Genomic DNA, 26,946 nt, shown 5'->3' with positions numbered 1-26,946 from the left:
AGGATGTAGAACAAAAAAGAACAATCACACTTTTGGAAATGTAGCATCATCCTCCAACTAGTTCATGGAAGTTCAAGTTACAATTTGCTGAAATTTCCAACCAATAGGGCAGTAATAGTGCAGAATTTGAACACCTTTGATATTAACTGGTTAATAATAAGTGTAAAAGATGCAGAACATTCCAAAATTAAATTCAGAAGAAACATTTTTTTATCCAATGTATGCAAGGTCAACAGGGGAAGGCATGGAAGTATAGAAGTCTTGAGGGGAGGGAAAATTCTGAATTTGGTTTCGGGAAACAAACCTGGACAGATGGAATCAGTAAAAAGACAATTTTGCAGTAGTGACTATATTTCAGTTACACTTCATGCAATTATGAAGGAGGTCAAAGGTGAAATAATACTTGTTCTAAACTGTGATAAGACCTGTTTGTTTAGATTGAGGTAATTAAATAAAAACCATCTCAAGCGCAATTAGCAAAGGATATTAAATGTTATCCTTATCAGCAACTCCAACGTTGTATAATAAATTTTTTAAATATTTTGTGTAAAGGAGACGCTGGAATTAACTCCCTGAAGAGCATAGAGATTTATTTAGTTGGTAGATTTAATGTGTGAATGCAAATGATTAAAGAGACTGACAGGTTGTAAAATTATTGACAATAGGAGAAAGATCTGTTTCTTACATTAATTGATGTGAGATACAAAGATTCTTGATGTGCTAATTCAGTAAATATGTTAATTATTCCTATCAGTAACTGCAAGGAGGCTGCTCTCAGGGCATGCTGAACTCTTCATAATTTTTATCCAGAAGTGTAAAAGTCAATCAACATCCATGCAATAATTTACAGATGATTATTTTAGCTCCACAACAGTCCACAGTGCTTTGGATGAAATTTGTTTTCAATCTTTTTATTGGATTACAGACAATGGAATCCATGGAGGAAAATCCAAATGCATAAAATTCAAGCTTGTGTTACAATTGTGAGTATTACAGGAGCTTAAATCCTCTTCTCAATTCTGCCTCTCTCATTAGCCCTTTTTACACTGAAAAACTACATTTTTGCCGTATACACGACCTGTCTCTGGAAGCCGGCTTGCTTGTTCACTCAGAACAGAAAAAAGCCGGGTCGGTAAGTCCATTTACACAGCAAGCCAGCTTCCAAAAGCAAAAGAGGAAGGACATGTACCTCAGCCCCACTCCACTTCTGACACTACCTTCCTTGGTGGATTAAAGCCGGATAAGTTCAGGACACCCCCCTCCCCATCTGCCTTCAATACATTCCAAAAGCTAGGTGAATCGTCTGTGTAAAAGGGGTAATTGTTACATTTTTATTGTCATGGATATTGGTTAGTTTGAGATTATTGTAAAGACGAGCACTCGGTAGCACATGAACGAAAGACACGGCCTCATTTTTTGTGCTTTGTCATTGTTATATTTTTTATTGTAAGACGGTTATAATTTGTATGTTTGCACTATGATATGCTACCGCAAAACACCGAATTTCATGACTAGTTTGTGACAATAAATCCTGATTCCGATTCTGATTCTAAAGGGACTGATGTGCTACCCACAGCCTTAGCCCTAACCCCACCCAACAACCACCCAGCGTGCCTGCTTCTCGGGATATCCTCTTCATATTCAGCAGCTAACATATTGGATTTACATTCATTCTTGCCAAATTTTCCCATGTGATAATCAAGCAAACAACAGTGCCAAATAAGCCTCAAGCACTAAATAGATTTACCCAAGAATTCCAATTGCTGATAAGGCTAAGATGTAATAAGAAAAGGTAATAATTAATTGGCAAACAAAAATGACTTGAACATCCTCAATAGGTTTGGAAAACAAGGAGATGTGAAAGAATGTTGCGTGAAATTAAGGAAAATTCATAGATGCTTTATAAAATGAAGGAAGCAAGAGGATAATTAAGGAAAGAGTTGGGCTTATTAGAGACCAAAAACCTAAACAAATCTGTGAAATATATAGTTCTAAAAAAATATTTTACATTTGTCTTCAGAAAGGGTGAAGGCGATGCAGACAATGTAATTAAGATGAATTTAAAATATTGTATAGAATATCAACACGTAAGCCACATTTAAATCAGATAAATTACACATTTTGAATAAAAGGTTGTATTTGCTAACAAAAGAAACGAGAGGAAATCACAAGGTTCCTGGTTACCAGTGTCCCACTTCTAGGTATAGACCTGGTGCTAAAGCACTACTAATGTGGAACCACTGCTTAAGGTAATAGACTAATTTCAATCATGTCAAATTATTTTTAAACATTGTAAGTGACAGTTTTAATTATTATCCTGAAAAATATTTTTCTTGTGTGAGTTCCTCCAAGGGCTCCGGTTTCCTTCCATCCTTAAAATGTATCAGGGTGTAGGTCAATTGGGTGTAATTGGGTGGCACAGGTTCATGGGCCGAAAGGGCCTGTTACCGTGCTGTATGTCTAAATTAAATTAAAAATTACAATTAAATTGAAAATTATTGTTTAATTATGGACAACCAGCATGGATTTATAAAGGGAAGATTATGCCTGATGAAATAACTTGAATTTTTTGATGATCTAACAAGAAAAGCCGTAAGGCCAACACGCTTGGTATCTACTAGATTTTAACGAAAGATATTGCCCTTATGTTTTTTTTTATTATGCATTTTAAAGGCTTAGGCTTAACTAATTAATTAATTAGTTGGTTGATTAATGAGTTAGAAAATTAAGATTGCAAATGATATAAAATATGTCCATAGTTCTTAAAGAGAAAGAAATCTGTAGGGCCAAATGTACTGATTAGATGCAGAAGAACAGTGGCCCATCAGGCAGAAAGGTTAAGAGTGAAAAAACACATACCAACAGGCTTCAAATAGTTTTTTGACCACAGCGCATTAAGCTCCAGAATAAACTCTCCAACTGTTATCACGATGTCCACATTTGGGATTAATTGAAATTCTTTACTCTGTAAATTGCAATGTACAAAAGTGCTGGAGAAACTCAGCAAGTCACACAGCATCTATAGGAAGCAACGGATAACCAATATTTCGGCCCTGAGCCCTTTGGCAAGGTATTGTAAATCGTGTAAATCCGTAAATTGTATGAATGTGAGAGATAATCTATTAAACTGCTCCCAGAAGAACCCCTCTCACTGTACTGGGTATAATATGGCAAATTAAAATAAACTTATTATCAATTGAATTTATAGAATCAGTTCATTTAGTTTGCAGAATATAATTTGAAAATGTTTCACTTTAGCGCTGTTTATCAGCATTGACTTCCTTCCTAAAAATACCTGTTAACACATTCAAGTCTCTTGCATTCCATAAGGGCTTCCCAGTAGCATGTCTGGTGATACAAACTACAATCAAAGGCAATCAGATTACCTGACTTGTGTTGTTTGAGGAATGAATCTTGCCTGGAATATCAGAAGTCCCCTTTCTTCAAATTATGCCAGGAGATCCTTAATGTGCAGTTAAGAGAATTGTATGTACAGTATCTCTGTTTAACATTCAAAAGACATAGCACTACTTTAAAATGTCATCCTCATCCTAGATCATATGCTTAAACCTCTGGTGCAGTCCTGCATACAGCAAATATTACTTGTTCAAAAGAACTTTATTATTAGGAATTACGATGTATTCTTTCTTGGAAAAAAGGCAGAGATATTTTGATGTTAGGGGAATCAAATGATTGTGGGGTTGTGCATGAAAGCGACATAAATCAGCCAAAATCTTACTGAGTGACAAAGCAGACATGAGGAGCAGAATTTCCTGCTTCCTATCTACTTCTTGTGACCTTTTGATTGACAGACCTAGTAATCTCACAAGCCATCAATTAGATGAGAGAATTGGTCTTCTCACATTGATTTGTGAATCGTCAGGAAGCATTAAAGTATGAGCAGGGGAAGAAGGTTTTAGAAATAGCTTCAGTAACCCAGCACAAGTCTTAACAATAAGTATGCAGCATGCATAAAAATATCTGCTTAAATTTTGTGATTAATACTTCCTTCAAAATGAACAAATGTTACATTTGTATACAGTATTAGGACAGTTCCAATGAAGCTCTTTTAGACAGGTTTCTCTCTGGTGATTTGCAGCTCAATCTAAATTCTCACCTCCACTTCATCCCTGCCAATGCAACTGATGCCCTAGTTGCTGAATCATTTGAACAAAAGATGAGTCAAACTCTGGAGCTAAACAATTTCACAAAATTTACAACCATCAGGGATTCATGACTTAAATATTCTAATTAACTTCCAAATACAAGCGGTTCAGTCCAAATACTGATTACTTTCCATATTGATTTCAGATTTTAGATTTATTGTCAGAGTACATACATGACATCACATACAGCCCTGATTCCTTTTTCCTGCAGGCTTGGCAGAAATACCACTAATTGATTGTGCAAAAAAAATGAATTGTACACAGTGTGAACATGTAAGCATCAAAAGAACTGTAAACAGATAATAAATGTAAACAAACTGACTGTGCAATACTGCGAGAGCAAATACGAACAATAAAGTGGACAAGTAAGACTCCCTAAATTACTCCCTGATTGCGTTTGTTGTTGAGGAGTCTGGTGGTAGAGGGGTAGCAGCTGTTCCTGAACCTGATGGTGCAAGTCTTGCAGCACCAGTACCTCTTTCCTGAACCATGTTACCTCCTCCCCAACACTTTTCATCCCATTGAACACTCTCCCCCCAACCACTGCCTGGTCTTCTTCATTCCCTCTGACCTTCCCCTCTCAGAGAATGAACACTCTGTCCTCAGTAAAGGCCTCACCTTCAGCCCCCTTTGCCCATAGCTTAACGAGTCTTGTGCACTTTCTCCAGATTAAAGCGGTAGCCATGGGTACCTGCACGGGCCCCAGCTATGCATGCCTTTTAGTTGGCTACATGAAGCAATCAATGCTGCAAGTCTACGCAGGCAAGGCCCCTCAACTCTTCCTCCGCTGCATCGATGTCTACTTTGTTGCTGCCTCATGTACCCATGATGAGCTCATTGACTTCATCAACTTTCCTGCCAATTTCCACCCCAATGTCAAATTCACTTGATCCATCTATAGCAATACTCTCCCTATCCTCGATCTCTTGGTCTCCATCTCAGGAAACAAACTCTCAACAGACATCTATAAACCCACCACTCCCACAGCTACCTCAACTACACCTCTTCCTGCCCTGTCCCCATAAGAATTTCTTTCCATTCTCTCAATTCCTCCATCTCTGTTGCATCTGTACCCAGGATGAGGACTTCCATGACAGATCATCAGAGTTGTCCTCCTTCTTCAAAAATCATGGCTTTCCCTCGACCACCATCAACTTGACACTCACCCGCATATCTTCCATTACCAACACATCTGCTCTGGCTCCCTCCATATCCACACGCAACAAGGACAGGATTACTCGTCCTCACCTAGCCTTTACATCCAACACATCCTCCTTCATCATTTCCCCATCTACTATGTGATCCCACCACTAGTCGCACATTCCCCTCTCCTCCCCTCTCCACCTTCTGCAGGGATCATTCCCTCTGTGACTCCCTTGTCCACTCCTCCCTTCCCACCAGTCATCTCCTTGGGACCTACGCCTGTGACCACAGGAGATGCTCCATTTGCACCCACACCTCCTCCCTTAGCACCATTTGGGTCCTCAAACATTCCCTCCAAGTGGAAAACATTTCACTTATGAATCTCCAGGGGTTAGCTACTGCATCCAGTGCTCCTGCTGTGGTCTCCTCTACATCAGAGAGTCTGGACACAGACTGGGAGATCGCTTTGTTGAGCACTTCAGCTCTCTCCGCTATGATACTGTGGATCTCCCAATGGCCACCCATTTCATTTCTCTTGTTGACATGTCTGTCCATGCACCGCCAGACAGAGTTCACCTGTAAATTGGAGGAACAACACCTCATCTTCCGACTGGGTACCCTCCATCTGGATGGCATTAATATTGATTCTCTGGCTTTTGTTAAAACCCCCCAACCCCCTTCTTCCCCCTCATCTCTCCATTCCCGGTCTCCTTTTGCACAGACATGATCATTCTACCTAGACCCTTATCATATCCAATTAACACCTTTTGTTGGTCTGGATTCCTCCCCCATTGATTGAATTCTGAGACTTGCTACCTTTTCTGATTTTTTTTCTTATGGAAGGGCTCAGGCCCAAAATGTCAGCAATCTTTTTCTCCTATAGGTGCTGAAAGGACTAGTTGAGTTCCTCCAGCATTTTGGAGTGTTTTCTATTTCAATCAATCCATCTTTAATTTTAATTATCTCCACAAAATCTACACCGAAATCTGCTTATTCCTTGAAGAAGGGCTCAGGTCCGAAACATTGCCAATATATCTTTGCTTATTCAGGACGATGAAAGACCAGCCGAGTTCCTCCAACAATACAGCCAGAGCATCTGAAGAATTTCACATTTCGCACACAAATATTCCCAGTAAGACCACGTGTAAAATACAATTATGGAAGGTTAAAGAAAATTATCACAATCATACGTATTCACTCTGAATCTATGCATGCTAAACCTATTATAAAGCTTAGGACTGATTACTTGATCACTGTACCATCAATTCCTTTACAATGCTACTGATAGTAGAATCTTTATAAATTGCTATGTCTTACAATGCCATCTAAATTACTGTGAAGAACTTTGAAAAATTCTGAGATTATGAAAGGTTTGGCAATCTTAGAAACAAAGATTAACTTTTTTTGACAGTATCTTTCACTTCCCATCCCTTCTAAAGTCTCTTACAACAATGAAGTATTTCTGAAAACAACATTTGGTTAAAATGTAGGAAACACGATAGTCAAATTATGCGCAATAAACTCCTCCAAACAATGAAAGTGACCAAACAAACTGGTTTTTTGACTGATAATTTTTGGCCAAGGCATTGTTTTACATTCATACTTGGATTTGTATGTGTACTGTCTGACTCAGATTTAGACTCAAATTAAGCATAGAACACTGCATATGCACACCCCAGGAAGGAGGGTCTGATCAATGCCACCTGTGGAAACTGTTGTCTTATTGTTACTTGTTAGAATAAATTAATCACTTATCAATTATCTGCAGAAGGTTTCATAGTAGTTTTGAGTGGAGCGAGTAATGCAGCGAAGAAACATTGTTTTGGACAATATTTTTTTAACTGCTCACCTATGTAGTCATTTTAAGTTGCTGTATATTAATCTCTAATTGCAAACGAGAGTTCAATATTTCCATGACATTCTGGCTATGTGCAGGATTTCTCCATTCTTCCAAGGGGCTTCACATTAGTGAAGTAAAATTTGGATTATTCTGTACAGTTTTGGTCACCAAAGTAGAGGAAAGATATCAACAATTTGGAGAGACTGCAGAGAAAATTTACTAGGATGTTGCTGGGGTTACAGAGTTTAAGTTATAGGGAAAGGTTAAATAAATTAGGTCTTTATTCTTTGGAGCGTAGAAGGTTGATAGGGGATTTGATTGAGGTATTTTTAGATAGAATTGATGTGGAGAGGCTTTTTCCTTTAAGGTGGAGATTCAAACAAGAGGACATGAGCTGAGAGTTGGGGGAAAAAGTTTAGAAGAAACACGAGAGGGGACTTATTCAGAGAGAGGTGGATGTGTGGAACGAGTGGTGAAGGCAGGCTCGATATTAGCATTTATGGAGAAGTTGGATATGTATATGGACAGGAAAAGAATGGAATGTTACGGGTTGAGTGTAGGTCAGTGGGGTTAGGTGGGAGAAAATGTTCAGTATGGACTAGAAAGCCCAAGTTGGCCTGGTTCTGTGCTCTAATTGTTTTATGGTTATATATGGTTAAAGTCACTTCCAAACTCCAACTGACTGAAAATTTGACCAGAAAATCACTTAGGTTTTAGTTCATCTTATTCTGTTCTGCATCTGCAAATGAAACATTACCATGCCAGCTAGTGGAGGCATTACTCACAACACAAAACACTTCTTCCAGAGCAAAAAAGGACCAAAGCTAACTTTGAGTTGTGGATTTTTTTTTCAACTTTCCAAAGATGTTTACCTTCATTGCCAGAGGTTTTTAATACAGGAGTTGAGACATCATGTTATAACTGTACTAATTGGACTATTGTGTACTCAATTATAGGAAGGATGTTTTTAAGCTGGAAAGGTTGTAGAAAAGATTCACGAGGATGTTGATGGGCTTGGAAGACTTGAGTTATAGGGAGAGGCTGGGACATATCTCTCCAAAGTGTAGGCGGCTAAGAGGTGACTCTATTAAGATATATGAAACCATGAGAGGGGCATGGATAAGATAAAAAGAATAGGGAAGTCTAAAACTAGAGGACATAAATTTAAGGTGAGAGAACCTGAGCACTTTTTTTCATGCCAAGTATACTCGGTATATGAAAAGCAAATACATGGATGGGAAAGGTAAAGAGGGATATGGGCCAAATGTACGTAAATAGGATGAATCAGGTAAACCACATGATTGGCATGGAGGAAAGTGAGAGGTCAGAAGGTGATGAGAGAAACGTTAGTGGACAGCATAAAAACAAGGAGTGAGAAAGTACTTTGATTTAAATTGCGCCTATTTTAATGCTAAAAGATTACAGGAAAAGGCAGATGAACTTAGGGTGTTGCTGTATAAATGGAACATGGTAGCAATTACTGAAATTAGCTAAAAGAGTAGCAGGGCTAGCAGCTCAACATTCCGGGGTACAGTTGCTTCCAGAGGGACAGAGGAGAGGTAAAAGAGGAGGAGGTGTTGCATTATTGTTTAAGGAGAATATCAAGGTGACATTACAGACAGGTTAGCTAGTGAGGCAATAGTGGAGCTGAAGAGCAAGAAAGGCATCTTGTTGGGAGTGTACTACAGGCCACAAAATAATCAATGAAAATTAGAGGTGCGGATATGCTAGTAGACTGCTGCCAGCTATAGATCAAATAAGGTTGCCATAGTGAGGGATTTTAACTTTCCCCAAATATGAGTGGGAAAGTCAGAGTGTGAAAAGTTTAGATCGGGTGGAATTTGTCAAATATATTTAATGTTTTTTTAAAATGTAGTCATACAGCATGGTAACAGGCCATTTCAGCCTACAAGTCTGTACCACCCAATTTACACCCAATTAACCTACATTCCCTGTACTTTCAAACAGTGGGAGGAAACCAGAGCCCCCAGGGAAAACCCATGCAGACACAGGAGAACGTATTAACTCCTTACAAGCAGCCTGGATTTTGGACCCCGGTCCTGATCGTTGATGCTGTAAAGGTGTTGCGCTAACTGCTACACTAACCATGCCACCCCAAAATTCAAAAAAGGTTCCACTGGAAATGCATAGAGATTCCCTCTTAGAAGAGGGCAACACTTGATCTAGTCGTGGGAAATTGGGAACGACAAGTGGATGAAGTGTTCATAGATGACCATTTGGGATCAGCAACCATTGTTGTAATGTTAAAGATAATTATAGAGAGAGACAGGATGGAACAATGAGTTAAAATGTGGAATTGGTGCAAGGCTGATTTTGAAGATATAACACAAGAACTTAGCCCAAGTTAATTGGAACAATTTGAAGGAAGGGGAACATTAGGAAAATGTTTTTAAAAGTGTGTTGACAAAATGCACATTCCTGTTGGAGAGAAGGGTCAAACTTGCAAGTGCAGTGAAGCTTGGATGACGAGAGACTTCAGGCTCTTGACCAGAGCAAGAAGAGGCATGGGGCAGCTTAAAGCAGCTAATATTATGTGTATACCCAAAGGAATTTCGAGAACTGAGGAGCAAACTAAAAAATGAAATCTTAAGGTCAAATAGGGGACAGGCACTTTTTAGTACATAAAGGGGAAACGGATAACCAGAGCCATAGGAGATGTACTCAATGTTTTTTTTACTGTGGAGAAAGCTATGAGGACTGGGGAACTTGGGGCAGATAGTTGTTGTGTCTTGAATATAGTTAGCATTATGGTTGAGGAGGTCCTGAAAGTCCTGTGGCATATGAAGATAGACAAATCTCCTACGACAGATCAAATATATCTGAAAGTACTGTGTGAAACTAGAGAGGAAACTGCAGGTCCCTCGACTGAGATGAAACTTTATTAAGTACAGGTGAGGTGCCAGAAGACTGGAGGGTGGCAAATATTGTGCCTCTATTTCAAGAGAGCTTTCAAGCAAAACCCTGGAAACATAGGCCTAGTGAGGCTAACAAATGTGGTTGGTTAGTTATGAGAGAGTATTCTGAGGGAGAAGATACACAGACAAGGGCAGATTAGTGGCAGTCAGCACAATTTTGTAAGTGGAAAATTATGTCTTACAAATCTGATTGAGATTTTGAAGATGTGACCAAAATAGTTGATGAGAGCAGAGCTGTAGATGTTGTAGATATGGATTTCAGCAAGGTATATGATAAGGTTCTGCGTGATAGGCAGAATAGAAGTATACAAAATCATGAGAGGAGTAGATCAGATGAACACATAGAGTTTTTGCCCATAATAAGGAAATTGGTACCTAGAGGATATAAGTCTAAGATGACGGGGGAGAGATTTAATAGTTGTAATGGAGTATAAATATTGGGAGTAATTTTGGTAAAATTAATGTAGGTTACATACATACACACATTTTAAAACAGATCTTATTTGAATACTGAAGGATTCATATTCAGTAAAATTGCAGGATCTTTGGAGGCTTTTATGCATATTTCACAAGTAGGTGCTAATTGAAATGAAATCATGAAATGAATAGATCATTGTTTGGAGGGGACAGGCTGGATGGTTGGATAACTACAAGGCTTCTAACCTTCCTGCAAAGTGTTCACAGAAAGGTCACTCCTGGGTTTTGTTTATCTAAACAACAGTTTGACCAAGAGAGGAGAACTCCTGTGGTTTGCTGAAGAAGGTGGGGAGTTTTGCAAGTGAGAGAGTCACATGGGCTTTCTCGCAGTTGGCAGTTGAAGAGAGAGAGAGAGGTCAGACCTAGCTCAACAAGCTCTCTCAGCCAGTGTATGTGTGTGTGACACTGAAAGAGGCTGAACAGTCACAGCTGAAACAAGCCAAGAAAAGCTGGTGGGAAACAGAAAAGCTCCAGAGAGGTGGATGGCTGGAAGTGCTATCTGTCTGAGGTTTCTCTTGGAATAAGAAGAACAGAAAGGAACTCTGTGGTAACCTGAAAGAAAGAGATTACCATCTGGAGAACCCTGTTGGGGCAAGTTTCATCAGCGAGACATTGAGGTGACTAATGGTGGTACCTCAGTTACAGAAATCCTGGAACAACAAATCTGTCTCTGCAAATCCTACAAGAACCTTCCTGAGCAGTAAACGTTTACCTTTTGAGCACCAAAGCCTGGTGAACTTTATACATGTTAAATTCTGTGCACAGTATAAGAATTGCCTGCATCCAGAGAACTTAGAAGAAAGAGAAGTGAGATTGAACTGTTAACCAAAGAACTTTTCTTAAATTTACGCATACATCATACACATGTGCTTAGAATTAGAAGGGGGTTAATTTGGGTTAGTTAAATATAGAGATAAGTTAAAGTTTGATTCTATTTTCATGTTTAAAGTTGATTAAAAACAACTTTTGTTTAAGTAACTACTTGTCTTGGTGAATGTCTATTGCTGCTGGGTTTTGGGGTCCTTTGGGCTCATAATATATTAAGATGGGGGGGTAACTTCTTTGCACAGAGGATGTTGGGTGTTTGGACTGGACTACTAGAGGAAGTGGCTGAGGCAGACACTATTGGAAAGTTTAAGACAGATTTGGATGGATAATGGATAGAATAGATTTAGTGGAATACGGGCCAAATACAGGCAGGTAGCACTGGTGTGGGTGTGGCATCTTAATTGGGCAACTTCCCAACTGATGTGGCATAAAACAATTCATACAGAGACTATCTTTGAATCAACATCAACAATCCTGATGCTATTCATTTAGTACTCACAAAATAAATTCCTCTGTGAGTTATTCGTTTTCAGCTGGTCATATACTTTTGTTACTTAAATCTTCACCTCAGAATTAGGTACAGATCCTGCATCTGTATTATGGGCAATTTTATTTCTTATTAAAATATACAATTTAACATGGGCAAGGCTTGTATTATTCTATCTTTGATCCCCTGGCTACTATTGTTGCCAGAAATCATTACCAAGATGGTTTCCATTTTCAAAAAAGTACCTCTTCAACCATATTTTTGGCCACTTTGCCTTTTTCGTACCTTTCTAAAAATCATTAGCTTTCAGGGAGAACTAACTTTAATGATGGAGTCACTAAGAGCTGGAAAGGTAAAAAGCCATTGCAATTGTAATATTTAAAGTGCAACGCGTCAAATTCAAATTGTGACATACTTTGCCAAATTTTTCAAGAGAACTAAATTTTTTTGCAAATAAACCAAAAATATGAACCAGGAAAACCAGAACCATTCAGTCCATCATTTCTGTGTCATCTCTTTGAAATCTTTGTCCTATTAGACCCATTTCTTCTAAAACTAAGTCAACACTTTCCATAAATATTAAATTATATTTTTAATAGAAAGTTTTACATATATATATATAAAAGTGCCCATTGAAATGTTACAAACTTGGGAATTTTAATAGAAAGTTTACGATTAACCGTCAAATCACTCTGCTATTGTACTGAGGTAGGTGAAGTGCCTCCAAAGCTATAATTTGACCAATTGGTACTGTTCTAACAGCCAAATAATGATAATCGAAACAATGGGGGTCTTACAAAATTACTGCATTCTGGAACATCCATAATACAAAATGTATGCCAATCATTATTAGAAAATGTGCTGCAACTAGGAGAAATTTATTATACAATTGCCCTTCTCCAGTGTTAAACCTGAAACATTCTAGTTCTGTTTCCAATTATGTGATTCAATTCATGAAAACAAAAATGTCAATCTATTTTAGCAGAAAATGCTTTAATATGTGGGCTTAAAAGTTTCAAGTTGATTAGGAGGACCAAATCCTTTGAACTCGCCAAGATTTTGTCTCTGGATCTAAAATATACCTTCTGTAGATCTGGTTGATTTGCAGCTGCTACATGCCGCTCTGGTGAACACAGCGTATAAAAGTGATACACCTGTTGGCGAGGGTTGCCTGATATAGCCACAGCACTGACTGGAGGATTCAGCCACGAGCCTTACTAAGGGCATCTTCCCATTTGGAACTACTGGTCAAGTAATTTTAATGGTGCTGAAACAAGTCTATGTGGCAGATTTTGCAGCTGTATCGAGTGATAGCAAATCACAATTTGCATCTTTCAACTTTTATTTCCATAATATTTTTATACCTCCTTCGACTGACCCAAATTTTAGTATAATGTAAACATTAAAAAAACAAAAACACTGAGGATTTGCATTCTCAGCAAATGTGGCATGTGTCTGAATTAATCAGCATTATTTAGCAATTTCCTAATAGCTAAGCAATAGTTTCAGCATGGAAAATTGTAAGTTCTTTCCTGATTGATTGAACCTTCAAGATTCCATTAACTAATCCTGCAAACATTATGAATGCTGTTCTGTGACTGAATTGGCCATATTATTCCAGAGATGGGCTGTATCTGCACTTATTTCCTGCTGAAATACAGGAAATCTGTTGAAATTCTCGCTGAGATAATGTATGTTCTGTAATTTCAATGGAAGTATAACAGTCTGATTCACTGGTATTATATTGTCTCCAGCAGCCAATTTTGCTTCATACTGTCTATTTTCATATTTTTTCCTTCACTAGTTGCATATTGTAATTCAGAAGCTGTTTGAATTCAACAGAATAGCAAAGCACCCTTCTCACTCTCAGAAGAGTTGTGAGTACACTGGTTTCGATTTTGCTGCATAATTGCAACAGGTTTCTAGTGAAAATAAATTAAAAATTACAAATGTTCTTTGAAAACATGAACTCAATGATCAGAAGAATCATTTATAAACTAGGTGTTTTTTGTTTATTTTTCATTCTTCCTTGTTTATTCTGCAACATAAAATATCATATTGACTTGGTCGTGTCCTGCACATGAATTTCAATCCCAGTTTTTATTGTTGGGGTCAAGGATAACATTGTTTTAATGAGCACTTGTCTATTTTGCATATGACAGAGGACAACCTGAAAACATCAAACTCAGTTGATTGCAATTATCCTATAGGTCAGGTTGTAATCTAAATCACTTTCCTATAAGTAGAGGTAAGTCCCAGATACTGAGGTTGCGATGAATAGAAACGTCAAGGGGGTGAATCTTCACTCAGATGGTGTACCTGGCCAACTCCTTAGAACCTGACTGAACCATCCAGCTGGAATTTACCCAGACATATTTAATCTCCCATTATAGCAGCCGGAAGTCCCTGTCAACTTCCAAGGGCAGTCATTGTTCTGATTCCAAGAAAAGAAAGCTGTCCTGCCTCAATGAGTATTGTCTGAGTGCACCGACATCCACCATGAGGAAGTGCTTCAAGAGGTTGGATATGGAGTGAATCAACTACCATTTCAGGAAAGACTTGAACCCACCAGTTTACTTATCAACACAACAAGTCAAAGGCAGATACCTTCTCTCTGGCGGTCTGTGTTAGATCATCTGGACCACAGGAATACTTATGTCAGGTTACTGTTCAATGATGACAGCTGGTAGTTCAACACCATCACAACAGCAACACTCATGACCAAGCTGAAGATTCTAGGACTCCATCCCTCTGCAACGGGATCCTTAACTTCCTCAATGGCAGACCCAATCAGTCCAAATCACCACCACCTCCTTATCACTGAGCATCAGCAAAGGAACTTTCCAAGGCTGCATGCTTAATCTCCTCTAATGCCTGTACACCTATGACTGTGTAGCCAAATTCAGCTCTGTCAATCTACAAATTTGCCAACGGCACTTTCATTGGACTCAGAATATAGAATGGAGATCGAGAACCTGGTTAAGTGGTGCCAGAACAACAATTTTGCACTTAGTATCACAAAGATCCAGGAGCTTATTGTTGATTTTAGGAAGGAGAGGCCAAAGGACCACACATCTGTCTGCATTGATGAGAAGGAGATGGAGAGAACCTTCAAGTTGCTGGGAGCCATACTTATCCGGAAGCCAGCATATTGAGGCAAATGTGAAGAAAACATATGAGTGTCTGTGCTTTCTAAGGGGTCTAAGTAGATTTGGCATGTCATCAGATAATCTATCGAACCTCTGTAGGTGAACTGTGGAAAGTATAGTGACTGGTTTCATCCGAGTCGCCAGGAATACAAAAGGTACCAGATGTAGCCATCCATTACAGACATCTATGTAAACCACTGCCTCAAGAAGGCAGTCAACATCACCGAGGTCCCCCATCAAGAACTGTTTCTTTCCAAATAGCTATCAAACTCTTGAACCTCCCGTTGGTATACTAATTATGGGCTGATGCACTATTGCAGGTCAACAAGAAAATGTGCAAATGATGGGGTGTACTGCAGTACATAATGGCATTGGAGAAACTCAGCAGGTCACGCAACATCTATGCAACACTTTTTTGTACTAGGATTCTTCTTCTTTCTTTGGCTTGGCTTCGCGGACGAAGATTTATGGAGGGGGTAAAAAAGTCCACGTCAGCTGCAGGCTCGTTTGTGGCTGACCAGTCCGATGCGGGACAGGCAGACACGATTGCAGCGGTTGCAAGGGAAAATTGGTTGGTTGGGGTTGGGTGTTGGGTTTTTCCTCCTTTGCCTTTTGTCAGTGAGGTGGGCTCTGCGGTCTTCTTCAAAGGAGGCTGCTGCCCGCCAAACTGTGAGGCGCCAAGATGCACGGTTTGAGGCGTTATCAGCCCACTGGCGGTGGTCAATGTGGCAGGCACCAAGAGATTTCTTTAGGCAGTCCTTGTACCTTTTCTTTGGTGCACCTCTGTCACGGTGGCCAGTGGAGAGCTCGCCATATAATACGATCTTGGGAAGGCGATGGTCCTCCATTCTGGAGACGTGACCCATCCAGCGCAGCTGGATCTTCAGCAGCGTGGACTCGATGCTGTCGACCTCTGCCATCTCGAGTACCTCGACGTTAGGGGTGTGAGCGCTCCAATGGATGTTGAGGATGGAGCGGAGACAACGCTGGTGGAAGCGTTCTAGGAGCCGTAGGTGGTGCCGGTAGAGGACCCATGATTCGGAGCCGAACAGGAGTGTGGGTATGACAACGGCTCTGTATACGCTTATCTTTGTGAGGTTTTTCAGTTGGTTGTTTTTCAACATCCATTTGTGAATCTATGTATACATTTATTGTCTCTTCATTTAATTCAATTTGTTTACCATTATAGCTTTTCTTTGTAAGTTCCTTGTTCTGCTGCAGTAAGTAAGAACTTCAGCCATATATACATTATACAATGTTTATGACAATAAACTCATTATCATATAAATTAGTTCAGATGTTTATTTCTGATGGTTCTGACAATATATATGCAAATATATATTGTAGTCTCTGAGTGAGGAAATGCATTATCCAATTACCCAGTGGTAATTGTAGAACTGGAACCAATGATCTCGCTCTTTCTTCATGGTGACATATGACTTATCACATCATTTTATATATAAATGAAAGATGGTTGGAATCCATGGACACTGTGTTTCAGCATTCGCTCTATGCCATTATATTTAACCCTTTGGACTCCATGTCCCTGCTTTCAGGGACTACCGACAAATGCACATACTCCGTGCCCTCATTCTCCAGGTCTGGTTTTATATCCAACCACCTCTTTTACCCGTGGACCCAGCCTGGAGTATATAGTATGAAAGGTTAAAAATGGCCAGTATATAACTTCCATTTCAATTATATTTTACAGTAGGTACTTCAATTTCCAATGCTTCTGTTTAAGCATATAGCTGGGTTTGCTGAAGTCAGTCATCTTTATCCAGGATTCCAGGTCTGCCCTTCAAACCAATTTAACTGGACATGCATTTGAATATTTTCCCAAATGTATCTCAATCCAAGGCCTGGGACTCAACACTCCACTGGGTAATTGGATAATGCATTTCCTCACTCAAAGACTGCAATCAGTGAGGATTGGCAACAACATCTCATTCACAATATCCATCAGTACTGGAGCACCACAGAGCTCTGTACTTACCTCTTTGCTCTACTTACTTTACACCTGCGACTGTGTGGCTTGGTTCAACAATAACACCATCTACAGATTTGCCGACAATACCACGGTAGTGGATTGTATAAAGGAAGGGGATGAGTCAACATACAGGAGGGAGATTGAAAACTTGGCTGAATGGTGCACCATCAACAACCTTGCACTCAATGTCATCAAAACCCAGAAGCTAATTGTTGACTTCAGGAAAGGAAACCAGAGGTATACAATTCAGTGATCATTGTGGGATCAGAAGTGGAGAGGGTGAGCAAATCTAAGTTCTTGGGAGTCACTATCTTGGAGAATCTTTCCTGGACCCTACACACTAATGGCATCATGAAGAAGCACATTAGTGCCTCTACTTCCTCAGGAGTTTACGGAGGTTTGGTATGACACCAGAAACCCTAGCAAATTTCTACAGAGTTGTGGTGGAAAGTGTGCTGACCAACTGCATCATTGTCTGGAATGGGGATACCAATATCTCTGAGAGTAAGGCCCTCCAAAAGGTAGTGGACACAGCCCAGGACATCACAGGAAAACCCCTCCCTACTATCGAGAACATCTACAGGGAACGCTGCCATCAAAGAGCAGCAGAAATCATCAAGGATCTACACCATCCAGCACACTGCTGCCATCAGGAAAGAGGCATAGGTGCCACAAGACTCGCACCACCAGGTTCAGGAACAGCTGCTGACCCTCCACCATCCGAATCCTCAATAACAATCTCAATCAGGGACTCATTTAAGGACTCTTATTTGTGCACTTTATTTTTTTTTATTCTTTCTGTATTGTACAGTCAGTTTGTTTACATTTGTTATCTGTTTACCATTCTTTATTTGTTTTCATGTATGCGCTGTGTGTAGATTTATTTTTGCACTACCAATAAGGGGTGATTCTGCCTTGCCTGCAGAAAAAGAACCTCAGGGTTGTATTGACAATAAATCTGAAATCAATCAGTTTAAGTCCCTTTGATATGATTTGCTCTTGCACTGTGTAATGTTATAAGGTTTTATTCAGAGATTGGAGACACACAGGAGACTAAAAATACTGGAACTTGAAGCAAGAAACAACCTTCTGGAGGAAGCACTGTTTTCAGTCTGAAAATCCGATGAAGGGTTCCAGCACCAAGCTTTGTCCCTTCCTTATCTCCCACAAATATGGCTCATCCCTCTTCCCCCAGCAAATTGCTATGTAAAAAGATGTCGCAAACCTTTGAACTGGGTCATTATTCAGAGAATCGAGGCAAAATTACAACTAATTTTTTTTTCTTCCATACACTGAAAAAACAGTTATTTTTACATGGAGACAGAAGACTGCAGATGCTGGATCACATGCGAAACACAATCTGCTGGAGGAACTCAGCAGGTCGAGCGGTATTGGTGAGAGAAAAAGAATAGTCAACATTTCAAAGCTGGAATCTTTCATCAAGATTTCAGCATGAAACAACATTCTGTCCCATAACATTGATCATTGTTTTTCTCCCACCTGAGTTCCTCCAGCAGGTTGTATTTAGCTTTAGATTCCAGCATCTGCAGGAAAGTGTATGGTCATGCACTTTGGTAGAAGGAACAAACGGGTAAACTATTATTTGAATGCAGAGAAAATTCAAAATTCGAAGGTGCAAAGAGACTTGGGAGTCCTCATGCAGGATAGCATAAAGGTTAACCTCCAGGTTGAGTCAGTGGTGAAGAAGATGATGCAATGTTAGCATCGATATCTAGAGGAATAAGATATAAGAGCAGGAATGTGATATTGAGGCTTTAGAAGACATTGGTGAAGCCCCACATGGATAATGGATTGGCTGATGATGGAATGGTGGTGTGAACTCATCAGGTCAAATGGCCTACTTCTGCTCCTGAGTTCCACCAACAGATTGGGTGTTGGCATCTTCTCATCTGGTGATTTTGACCTCTGTGCTGGCCTGGTGCGAGTCCCCCAATTGTAATCCTGATCGATTGGCAGGACCAGAATCTCTAGCTGTCCAGAATGATCTTTGATCCAGAGATCTATTGGAGCTGCTACATTCTGGCAGAGATGGGTTTTGTTTTGCAGTGGAGGTCATTTCCTCAGTGGCTTTTGGAAGCTTTCTCCAGTGGACCCCACAGCTCCCAAAGCTCTCAGTTGTCACCACCTGTGTGTATGAATGCAGTTTTCATTCAAGTACAAAGATTGACTTGTGGATGTTTCTGTTCTTGTTTATTGCACCCTCACCGGACTTTTATTTTGTATAATCAGTAAACCTGATCTTGGATATCACAACTTGAACTTTATATGTTCTGGTTTTGATTACAGCAACCATTCAGACAGAACGTTGACAGCTTGTAAAATAGAAACTCCGGATTTTTTTTGCTGTACCTTCTTCCCAATCCCCCTTCGAGCGGTGATGCTCAAGTTAGCGCCGCACCACCGCTATCTGCAGCCTTGCACAAATGACAAGTCCACTCCAGGAGTGAAGGTCACGGACAATTTGGCCCACGGGAGAGGAAGGAGCCGAAGTCGTCAGCGCCGTTTCCACCCATTCTTCCACTCCAAGCTTTCCGTGTCATTTTGTGACCGAAGGTCACGGGGCAACGCCACCAGATTCTCTTCCCAACCCCGACCGAACCCTTTTGCAGCTTCTGTTGCAATCAACGAACTTTTCGTGGACCTGAACGGTCCTGGTGGTTCCTTCTCGACACGTTGCCTCCAGTTCGCAGAAACTCATTTTCACGCCAGGGCTTCCTTAAAGGAAAGGCAAAATAATTGTCATCATTTAACGCTTGGTTTTTTTAAGGATCTTTTTAACTCCAATAAAATAATTTCTTGTTAAAATACTTATTGAAATCACCAAAGCTGAGGATGTTTAAAGGTTTTTTAAAATTCTGATCTGTTTACCGTATGCACTGGAGGCAATCTCATACGGGTAATAAGGCCAGATCTCATTCAGGATGCCGCCAGCCAAGTGCACTACTTAGTATTCTCTGCTTGTCCACATTAAGTGTCCCTAATTCTCCATCAGATGTGTGTGCGATGGCTGATGCATGTTCGGGCTCTTTCTCCTCGGGTTCAACACACGGCAGTGAACAAAGCAAACAGTTGTCAAAGATTCCTTGGCGAAAAGCTGAGCGAAACCACTGCACGGAGCGTGGCAGATACTCGGCCAGTTTGCCATTTCTGCCGGTGTGATTGGGCATCGTGTGTTTGTTCCCTCCTGAGAAAGTGGCAAACGGGTTGATTGCCTTGGACTTGTGGATTTTATTTTTTCTCTTGCATTTTAAGCGGTGCCGTGGTGGTGAACTGTGGCAGAGGTGTGGAAGCAAGGCTGCGGTTGTCGTCGAGGTGGAAGAGCGGGCACGAAGCACTGGCCTGCTGTTGTGTGACTGGCGGACAGTGTTTTAACGCAAGCAGGTTGTCTCGGGTCGATGGAGGAGGTACCGCATCTCCCACCGATTTTCACCTGCTTGCTCAAAGCTGCGGAGTCAGCTCTGCCCACTGACAAGCAGTTGGCTGGGTTTGACTGATTCCTGCAGATGGATATAGCAGCAAGAGTCCACCTTTCATCCCCTTCCTACTCTCCCTCCAACAGCTTCGTCCGATGTGGAAAACTTCCCGTGTGCTCGCCTTCCCAGAGAAGAATATGGAGTGAGAAATACAGACCGACTATGGATTGACGCAAATAAGGTAAGACCAGTAAGTTTAGCGCTTCGAATTGCGTATTGGAGCGTTGAAAATAAAGAAAGTTCCTCGCCTTTTATCATCAAATTCAATTGATGATAGACTGCGAGTCAGAATGCGTCGCTTCTCTGGGTTGTTTATTGACAGAAAGAAAGAGGCTGCGTCCAGTGCCTTGCAAATAACGAGTGCGTCTGTCTGGAAAACCGTTTCCGTGCATCTGCATGCTAAGGTGTGCGTTTGAATGCCTGCATAGTTCCGAATCGATATCCTTTGATCCAAGGATCTTAATAATCCTGCATCGGATCACTTTGTAAACATGCAACTGCCTTTCCGCGTTTGGACGGTAAGTTATGGAACTGATTTGATTTTCAAACCAGTTTGTTTCCCACTGGGACATGAAGCCAGCGATCTATCCGTGGGGGAGAAGGGTTTGCAAAGTCAATGGTCCCACCCTCTCCCTTGGACGTTGCGCGAACACTCTCCCAACTAAAACAGGGTGGGGGGGGGGGGGTGGATTTCAGATGTTCTCATTGCTTCAACCTGATGCGTTGCCCGATTGAGGAGATGATATGGTTAAACAAAGAAAGGTTGGTTGTAGAGGCTCAGCCGAATTGTGAAGGTTTGCAACTGAATGGTCAGAAATGACTCAACGTGAAGTTTACATAGTTAGAGCTACCGATGTATTGACAGGAGAAAATATTCGAGAGTCCTTTTTATACCCCTTTCAGGTAATGTGATGTAAGCTCAATTGCAACCATTTTAATGTTAATGGCAGACTTTTAAAGAAAACTTTATTTATCGTTTAGTTTTGTCCAACTGGAGAAGAAACACCACATGCAGTGGAGTTTGCATGATTTATACCATCGACTAGAAATAAACCCGAACAAAGCTGGCATTTCATTGCTCACCTGTAATCATCGGCCCCGAGGTCACAGTTTTGGGCTTATCTGCCAATCTGGCCAGTGGTATTTATAAACCGCAGAAAACACCGTGACCGCTTGGAATTGTCTCCCGGTGAATAGCTATCGCTTACCCTTCGGTGCATCGATGCTGCCCGATCTGTGACACGTTTTACTCTCAATGCAGCAAGCACATCCTCTTTAATATTAACATCATTACCAGATCTTGTAAGGCGTTGCTTTATGACAGGGGTTCCTGTATAAAATGCACTATGTATTAGAATCAATGCCGCACATTAAAGACCACAGCATATAATTGTTAGAATGGAACGTTTGGGTGACTTGGGTATCCAAGCCCTGTTCAGTCAGTGAAGTTTGGTTTGCTTTCGGTCGTCACCGAGAAACAAAACCGTTTTAAGATTGAAAAACACAGCGGGTCAGACAGCGCCGGTGTGAAGACAAACAAGTTGGGAGTTTTCTTCCCTCAGATATTTGTGTTTTTAGCCTTTTTTTGTTTGGTTCAGCTTTCCAGCACTCGCCCTGATGTGATTTTCAGCATTTTAAGATTGTTTTGTATGGATGACAGTAAGATTCAACAAATGTATTATGTACATGCTCTGATAACATTGAATGGATTCCCAGTGGCCTTGCTCATAGCAACTCTGCAAAATATTTGATGTATAGAGATTTATTAAGTTAAATTGCATGTATATGAAATGCTACCATTGCGTTTTCAATAGTTATACACCTGTTGGAAGAGGTCTTGGAATAAGGAGACATTTATAGGGCAGATTTACATCAGATCCTCCAAATGAGCAGATCAACAGTCTTTTGATCAAATTCTCAAGAATATACATTTCCGAGAGGAGGGTTTAAGTGTGCTGAATGTTGAACAACCTCTATATCTGTCCTGCAAAAAAAAAGTAAATAATATAGTTCTGAATATGAGATTTTATATTATTGTGTGTTTACTGTCCAAATGTTTATTCCTTTTTACATTGTAATTTCCTTAGTCCTCTACTGTTCTTGAAGCTTTCCTGGTGTTCCAACCAGATGAAGACCACTACTGCCAATGTTAACTTGGCCTTCTCATGGTACAGTGAACCTTTAACTCATTATTTCAGGGCTTCTGAAGAATCACGACAAGCTGGTGGTGTATCATATTACTGGAATAGTGAACATCAAACCATGGAACATTGCAGCACAGAAACAGACCAAACTATTTTTCAGACTAGTCTTGCTGACCTGCACCCAGTCCATAGACCTCCATACCCCACCCATCCATGTATCTGACCAAATCTGGGGCAGTAGAAGATGGAAAAGCTGCACTACTTAATGAACTCAATGCCTTCTTCTTCCAATTTAACGACAAGAACAAGAAAGAACCATCTCTGTTCACCCCCATGTCTCCTGATGATATCCATCTCCAAGGATGATGTGCGGGTTGCCTCCAGGAGAATGAATCCAAGGAAAGCATCCAGTCCAGACGGAAAACCCAGCCAAGAATTATAAATTTGTGCTGACCCACTTACTCACAGATATCTTCAACATTTCACATGAGAAGGGTGTGTTGCCCACCTGTTTAAATTGTACCAGTGCCCAAGAAGACTATCAACCAATGGCACTCACATCAACAGGGATGAAGTGTTTTGAAAGGCTGGTGTTGAAGTATTATCAGGTCTCATCTGAGCAGCAACATGGATTCATTCCAATTCGCCTATTGAAGCAACAGATCTATGGCAGAAGCCAGCTTTCTGGCTCTACACAAAGCCCGAGAACAACTTGACAGCAAAGACGCATACACCTTTATTGACTACAGTTTGGCATTTAACACCATCATCCCCTCAAAACTGATCAACAAACTCCATGACCTGGGATTCAACACAGTAATTGGATCATTGATTTCCATACCTACAGACTACAATCAGTGAGGATTGGTAAGAACATCTCCTCAATCTCCATCAGTACCAGAGGACAACAGGGCAGCTTTCGTAGCTCTCTGCTCTGCTTGCTGTGTGGCTCGGTAGGACACAACATCATCTACAAATTTGCTGACCATACTACAGTAGAGGGTTGTATAAAAAGGGCCAATAAGTCAACATACAGGAGGGAGATTGAAACTTGGCCAAATGGTGAACCAACAATAACCTCACACTTAATGTCATCAAAACCAAGAAGCCCTGATTGTTGACATCAGCAAAGAAAACCCAGATGTGATCACTCTAGTGATCATTGAGGGATCAGAGGTGGAGAGGGTGAGCAAATTTAAATTCTTGGAAGTCACTATCTCAGAGGATCTTTCCTGGACCCAACACATTAATGACATTATGAAGAAAGCATGTCAGCGCCTCTACTTCCTCTGGAGTTTGCGGAGGTTTGGTATGACATTGAAAAGCTTGGCAAATTTCTACAGATCTGTAGTGGAAAATGTGCTGAGCAGTTGCATTATGGTGTAGGATACTAATACTAAAACCCCTGAATGTAAAACTCTGCAAAGGATAGTGGACACAGCCCAGGACACCACAGGCAAAACCCACCCCACCATTGAGAACACCTACAGGGAAGGCTGCTGTCAGAGAGCAGCAGCAATCATCACAGATCCACACCACCCAACACACACACTGTTCCTTCCTGCTGCTGCCATCAGGAAAAAGGTATCAGTGTCACAAGACTGGCACCCATCACGTTCAGGAACAGCTGCTACCTCTCCACCAACAGAGTCCTCAACAACAAACTCAATCAGGGACTCATTTAAGGACTCTTATCTGTGCACTTTATTGATTGTTTTCTTCCACTCTGTATTGCACATATAGTTGTATTGCACATTGTGTGAAAAAAATCTCAGGGTTGTATGTGACATCATGTATGTACTCTGACAATAAATCTGTAATCTGAAACTCTTAATTGTTAAAATTGAGCTGCATTCACCACTTCAGCTGGCAGCTCGTTGCACACCCCCACCACTCTCTGTGAAAATGTTTCCCCTAATATTCCCCCTAAACTTATCCCCATTCACCCTTAACCCATGTCCTTTTGTTTCTATCTCAACTACCTTCAATGGAAAAATCCTATCTACATTTACTCAGTCTGTCCCTCTCATCATTTTAAAAACCTCTATCAAATCTCCCCTCATTCTTCTATGCTCCAGGAAATAAAATCCTAACCTATTTAATCTTTCCCTGTAACTCATTTCCTGAAGTCCAAGCAACATCCTAGTAAATCTTCTCTGCACTCTTTCTATCTTATTGATATCTTTTCTGTAGTTAGATGACAAAAACTGCACACAATACTCCAAATTTGGCCTCACCAATATCTTATACAACTTTACCATAATATCCCAACTCTAGTACTCAATACTTTGATTAATGAAGGCCAATATGCCAAAAGCTCTCTTTATAACCCAATCCACCTATGATGCCACTTTCAGGGAATTATATATCTGTATTCCCAGTTCTCTCTGTTTTACCACCCTTGTCAATGCCCTACCATTTACCGTGTATGCCCTTTCTTGGTTTGTCCTTCCAAAATGCTACACCCTCATGGTTGTCTGTGCTAAATTCCATCTACCATTTTTCAGCCATTTTCCAGCTGGTCCAGGTCCTTTTGCAAGCTTTGAAAGCCTTCGTCGCTGTCCACATCTCCAATCTTAATGTCATCAGCAAACTTGCTAATCCATTTTACCATATTATCATCCAGATCATTGATATAGATGATTAACAACAATGGTCCCAGCACCGATCCCCTGAGGCACACCACTATTCATCTGGGAGGGATTTGCTGAAAATAACTATAACATCTGCCTTCAGGAAGTGGACTGCATTATAAAAAGGAATACCTGTGGTATCATTTCCATATGCCCTATGTCTGAGTACTAACTGATCTGTAAGAAGGCCGGGAACTTTCAGAGCTGAAGACTTTGATCATTGATGTTACGAATTTTTTAAAACAAATACAATTACTCTCTGCAAATATACCTCCAAGATCAAACGGCCTTTTATTAAACTGGACAACCTATTTGGGGTGGAGTCCTCTTCATTACGTAGACATGACAAAATGGTGGGGCTGACAGAGATGCTGTAGCGGCAGCATTGCCGCTGGTGTGGACCAGCCTGTTAATAGAGCTTACAGGGGGCTTTATTTGAAATCCTGCGACAGGATCTACACCCAAGATGGCGGCGCTTATTAATTGGCAGTAGCCATGAAGGGATGCAAACTCAGGGGAAGTGGAGGATGGGAAGATCACGCTCCAAATGAGAGGGAGAAGCGGAGGAGATGACCTGCGGGGACGGTGACCATGGTAATGGACCAGTGAGAGGGCTCTGCAGCTGAGGGGCCAGCGCATGCAACGGCCTGCTGGAGACTCAAGGCGAGGAATCCATGGAAACTGGGTTGCTGGAAGGCTGCTGTCAGGAGACTCACGCCGGTCTGTGGAAGACTGACTCGAACTGGCTGGAGGGGTACCAGGTATCGGAACCAGGATGCGATGAGGTACTGAGGACGCTGAAGGCCTCCTGACTGTGTTGAAGGTGATCTGGAGCTCAGGTTGCCAATGGTTTGGACTAGACTCTACAGGGGCTGCAAGGGCTGCGGATGTGCTGGAGGCAAATCTACGGACACTTGGTGAATCTGGGGAGACTCTCTTTTCCTTCTCTCTCTCTGTTTGACTGCAATAACTGTACAAGGCATTTGGGCAATTCCTGCTGATCGCAAATCTGTCTGCCTTGCACCAGGCAAAAAGGAATTTCATGTAATAGGACACTGTTTTATTACTATAACAATAAATTGAATCTTAAGTTGGAGTATTTCATCAGTTGTTCCAAATACATGGTCCTGTTAGAAGAAGAGTGGATTTTGACAATGACGATGGCATGGGATTTTATCGACTTGTACCAATTTACCTGGAATGATCCTTCGGACACTCGAGGATGTTAGTAAATGATCCCAAGATTTATGTTTTGACATTCAGAGCTGACTTCCTCTGATCATCTGCTGTCTGATCTTACATTCAACCAAAGCAATAGTCCGATTTGTTTCTTTCAAACTTTAAAACCATTTACATTGCCTGAGGTTATGCTTCTCTGTGGTTTTGCTTGGACAATAAAACATGAATGAAGGGTACAAATGATCAACTGGTGTTGGAAGCCGGGCCTGTCAGACACTTTCCTGTGGGTTTTTTACTTTGATTTGTCTGGAAGCAAAGAAAATAAAGAGATATTGTTACAAGATGTACTCTATCACACTTCCTTTATGGAGCTTGAGGGCACTCAATCATATTGTTTGATGTCTGTTTACTTCCAAAATATATTAGGCAAGCAGGGTGTGGAAAGACCAGACAAATATATGGATGCTGCTGTCACCAAAA

At 40.8% G+C, this 26,946-nt stretch overlaps 1 protein-coding gene across 39 annotated transcripts in view; it reads left to right on the top strand.

The window, feature by feature from the left end:
* Positions 1–26,946, top strand: part of cox11 (cytochrome c oxidase assembly homolog 11 (yeast)) — a 368,290-nt gene that overhangs the window by 330,886 nt on the left and 10,458 nt on the right. For 18 of the 39 annotated variants that reach the window (XR_011342926.1, XM_069893135.1, XM_069893137.1 and 15 more), the window contains 2 exons: positions 926–983; positions 20,597–20,691. Coding sequence is in view for 3 of the 39 variants with exons in the window: in XM_069893165.1 (XP_069749266.1) it covers positions 926–983; positions 19,324–19,840 (575 nt within the window). In the remaining 36 variants the exon portion in view is untranslated. Of the gene's footprint in view, positions 1–925; positions 984–3,330; positions 3,487–4,377; positions 4,547–19,323; positions 19,952–20,596; positions 20,692–26,946 lie in introns of those variants that run through there. The other 21 variants (XM_069893145.1, XM_069893148.1, XM_069893136.1 and 18 more) reach the window with 7 other exon arrangements.

This window comes from Narcine bancroftii, chromosome 8, assembly GCF_036971445.1.
Source record: "Narcine bancroftii isolate sNarBan1 chromosome 8, sNarBan1.hap1, whole genome shotgun sequence".
In the NCBI taxonomy this organism is placed as follows: Eukaryota; Metazoa; Chordata; class Chondrichthyes; order Torpediniformes; family Narcinidae; genus Narcine; species Narcine bancroftii.
The sequence above is the reverse complement of the archived record's forward strand: the minus strand, read 5'-3'. Positions and strand labels throughout refer to the sequence as shown.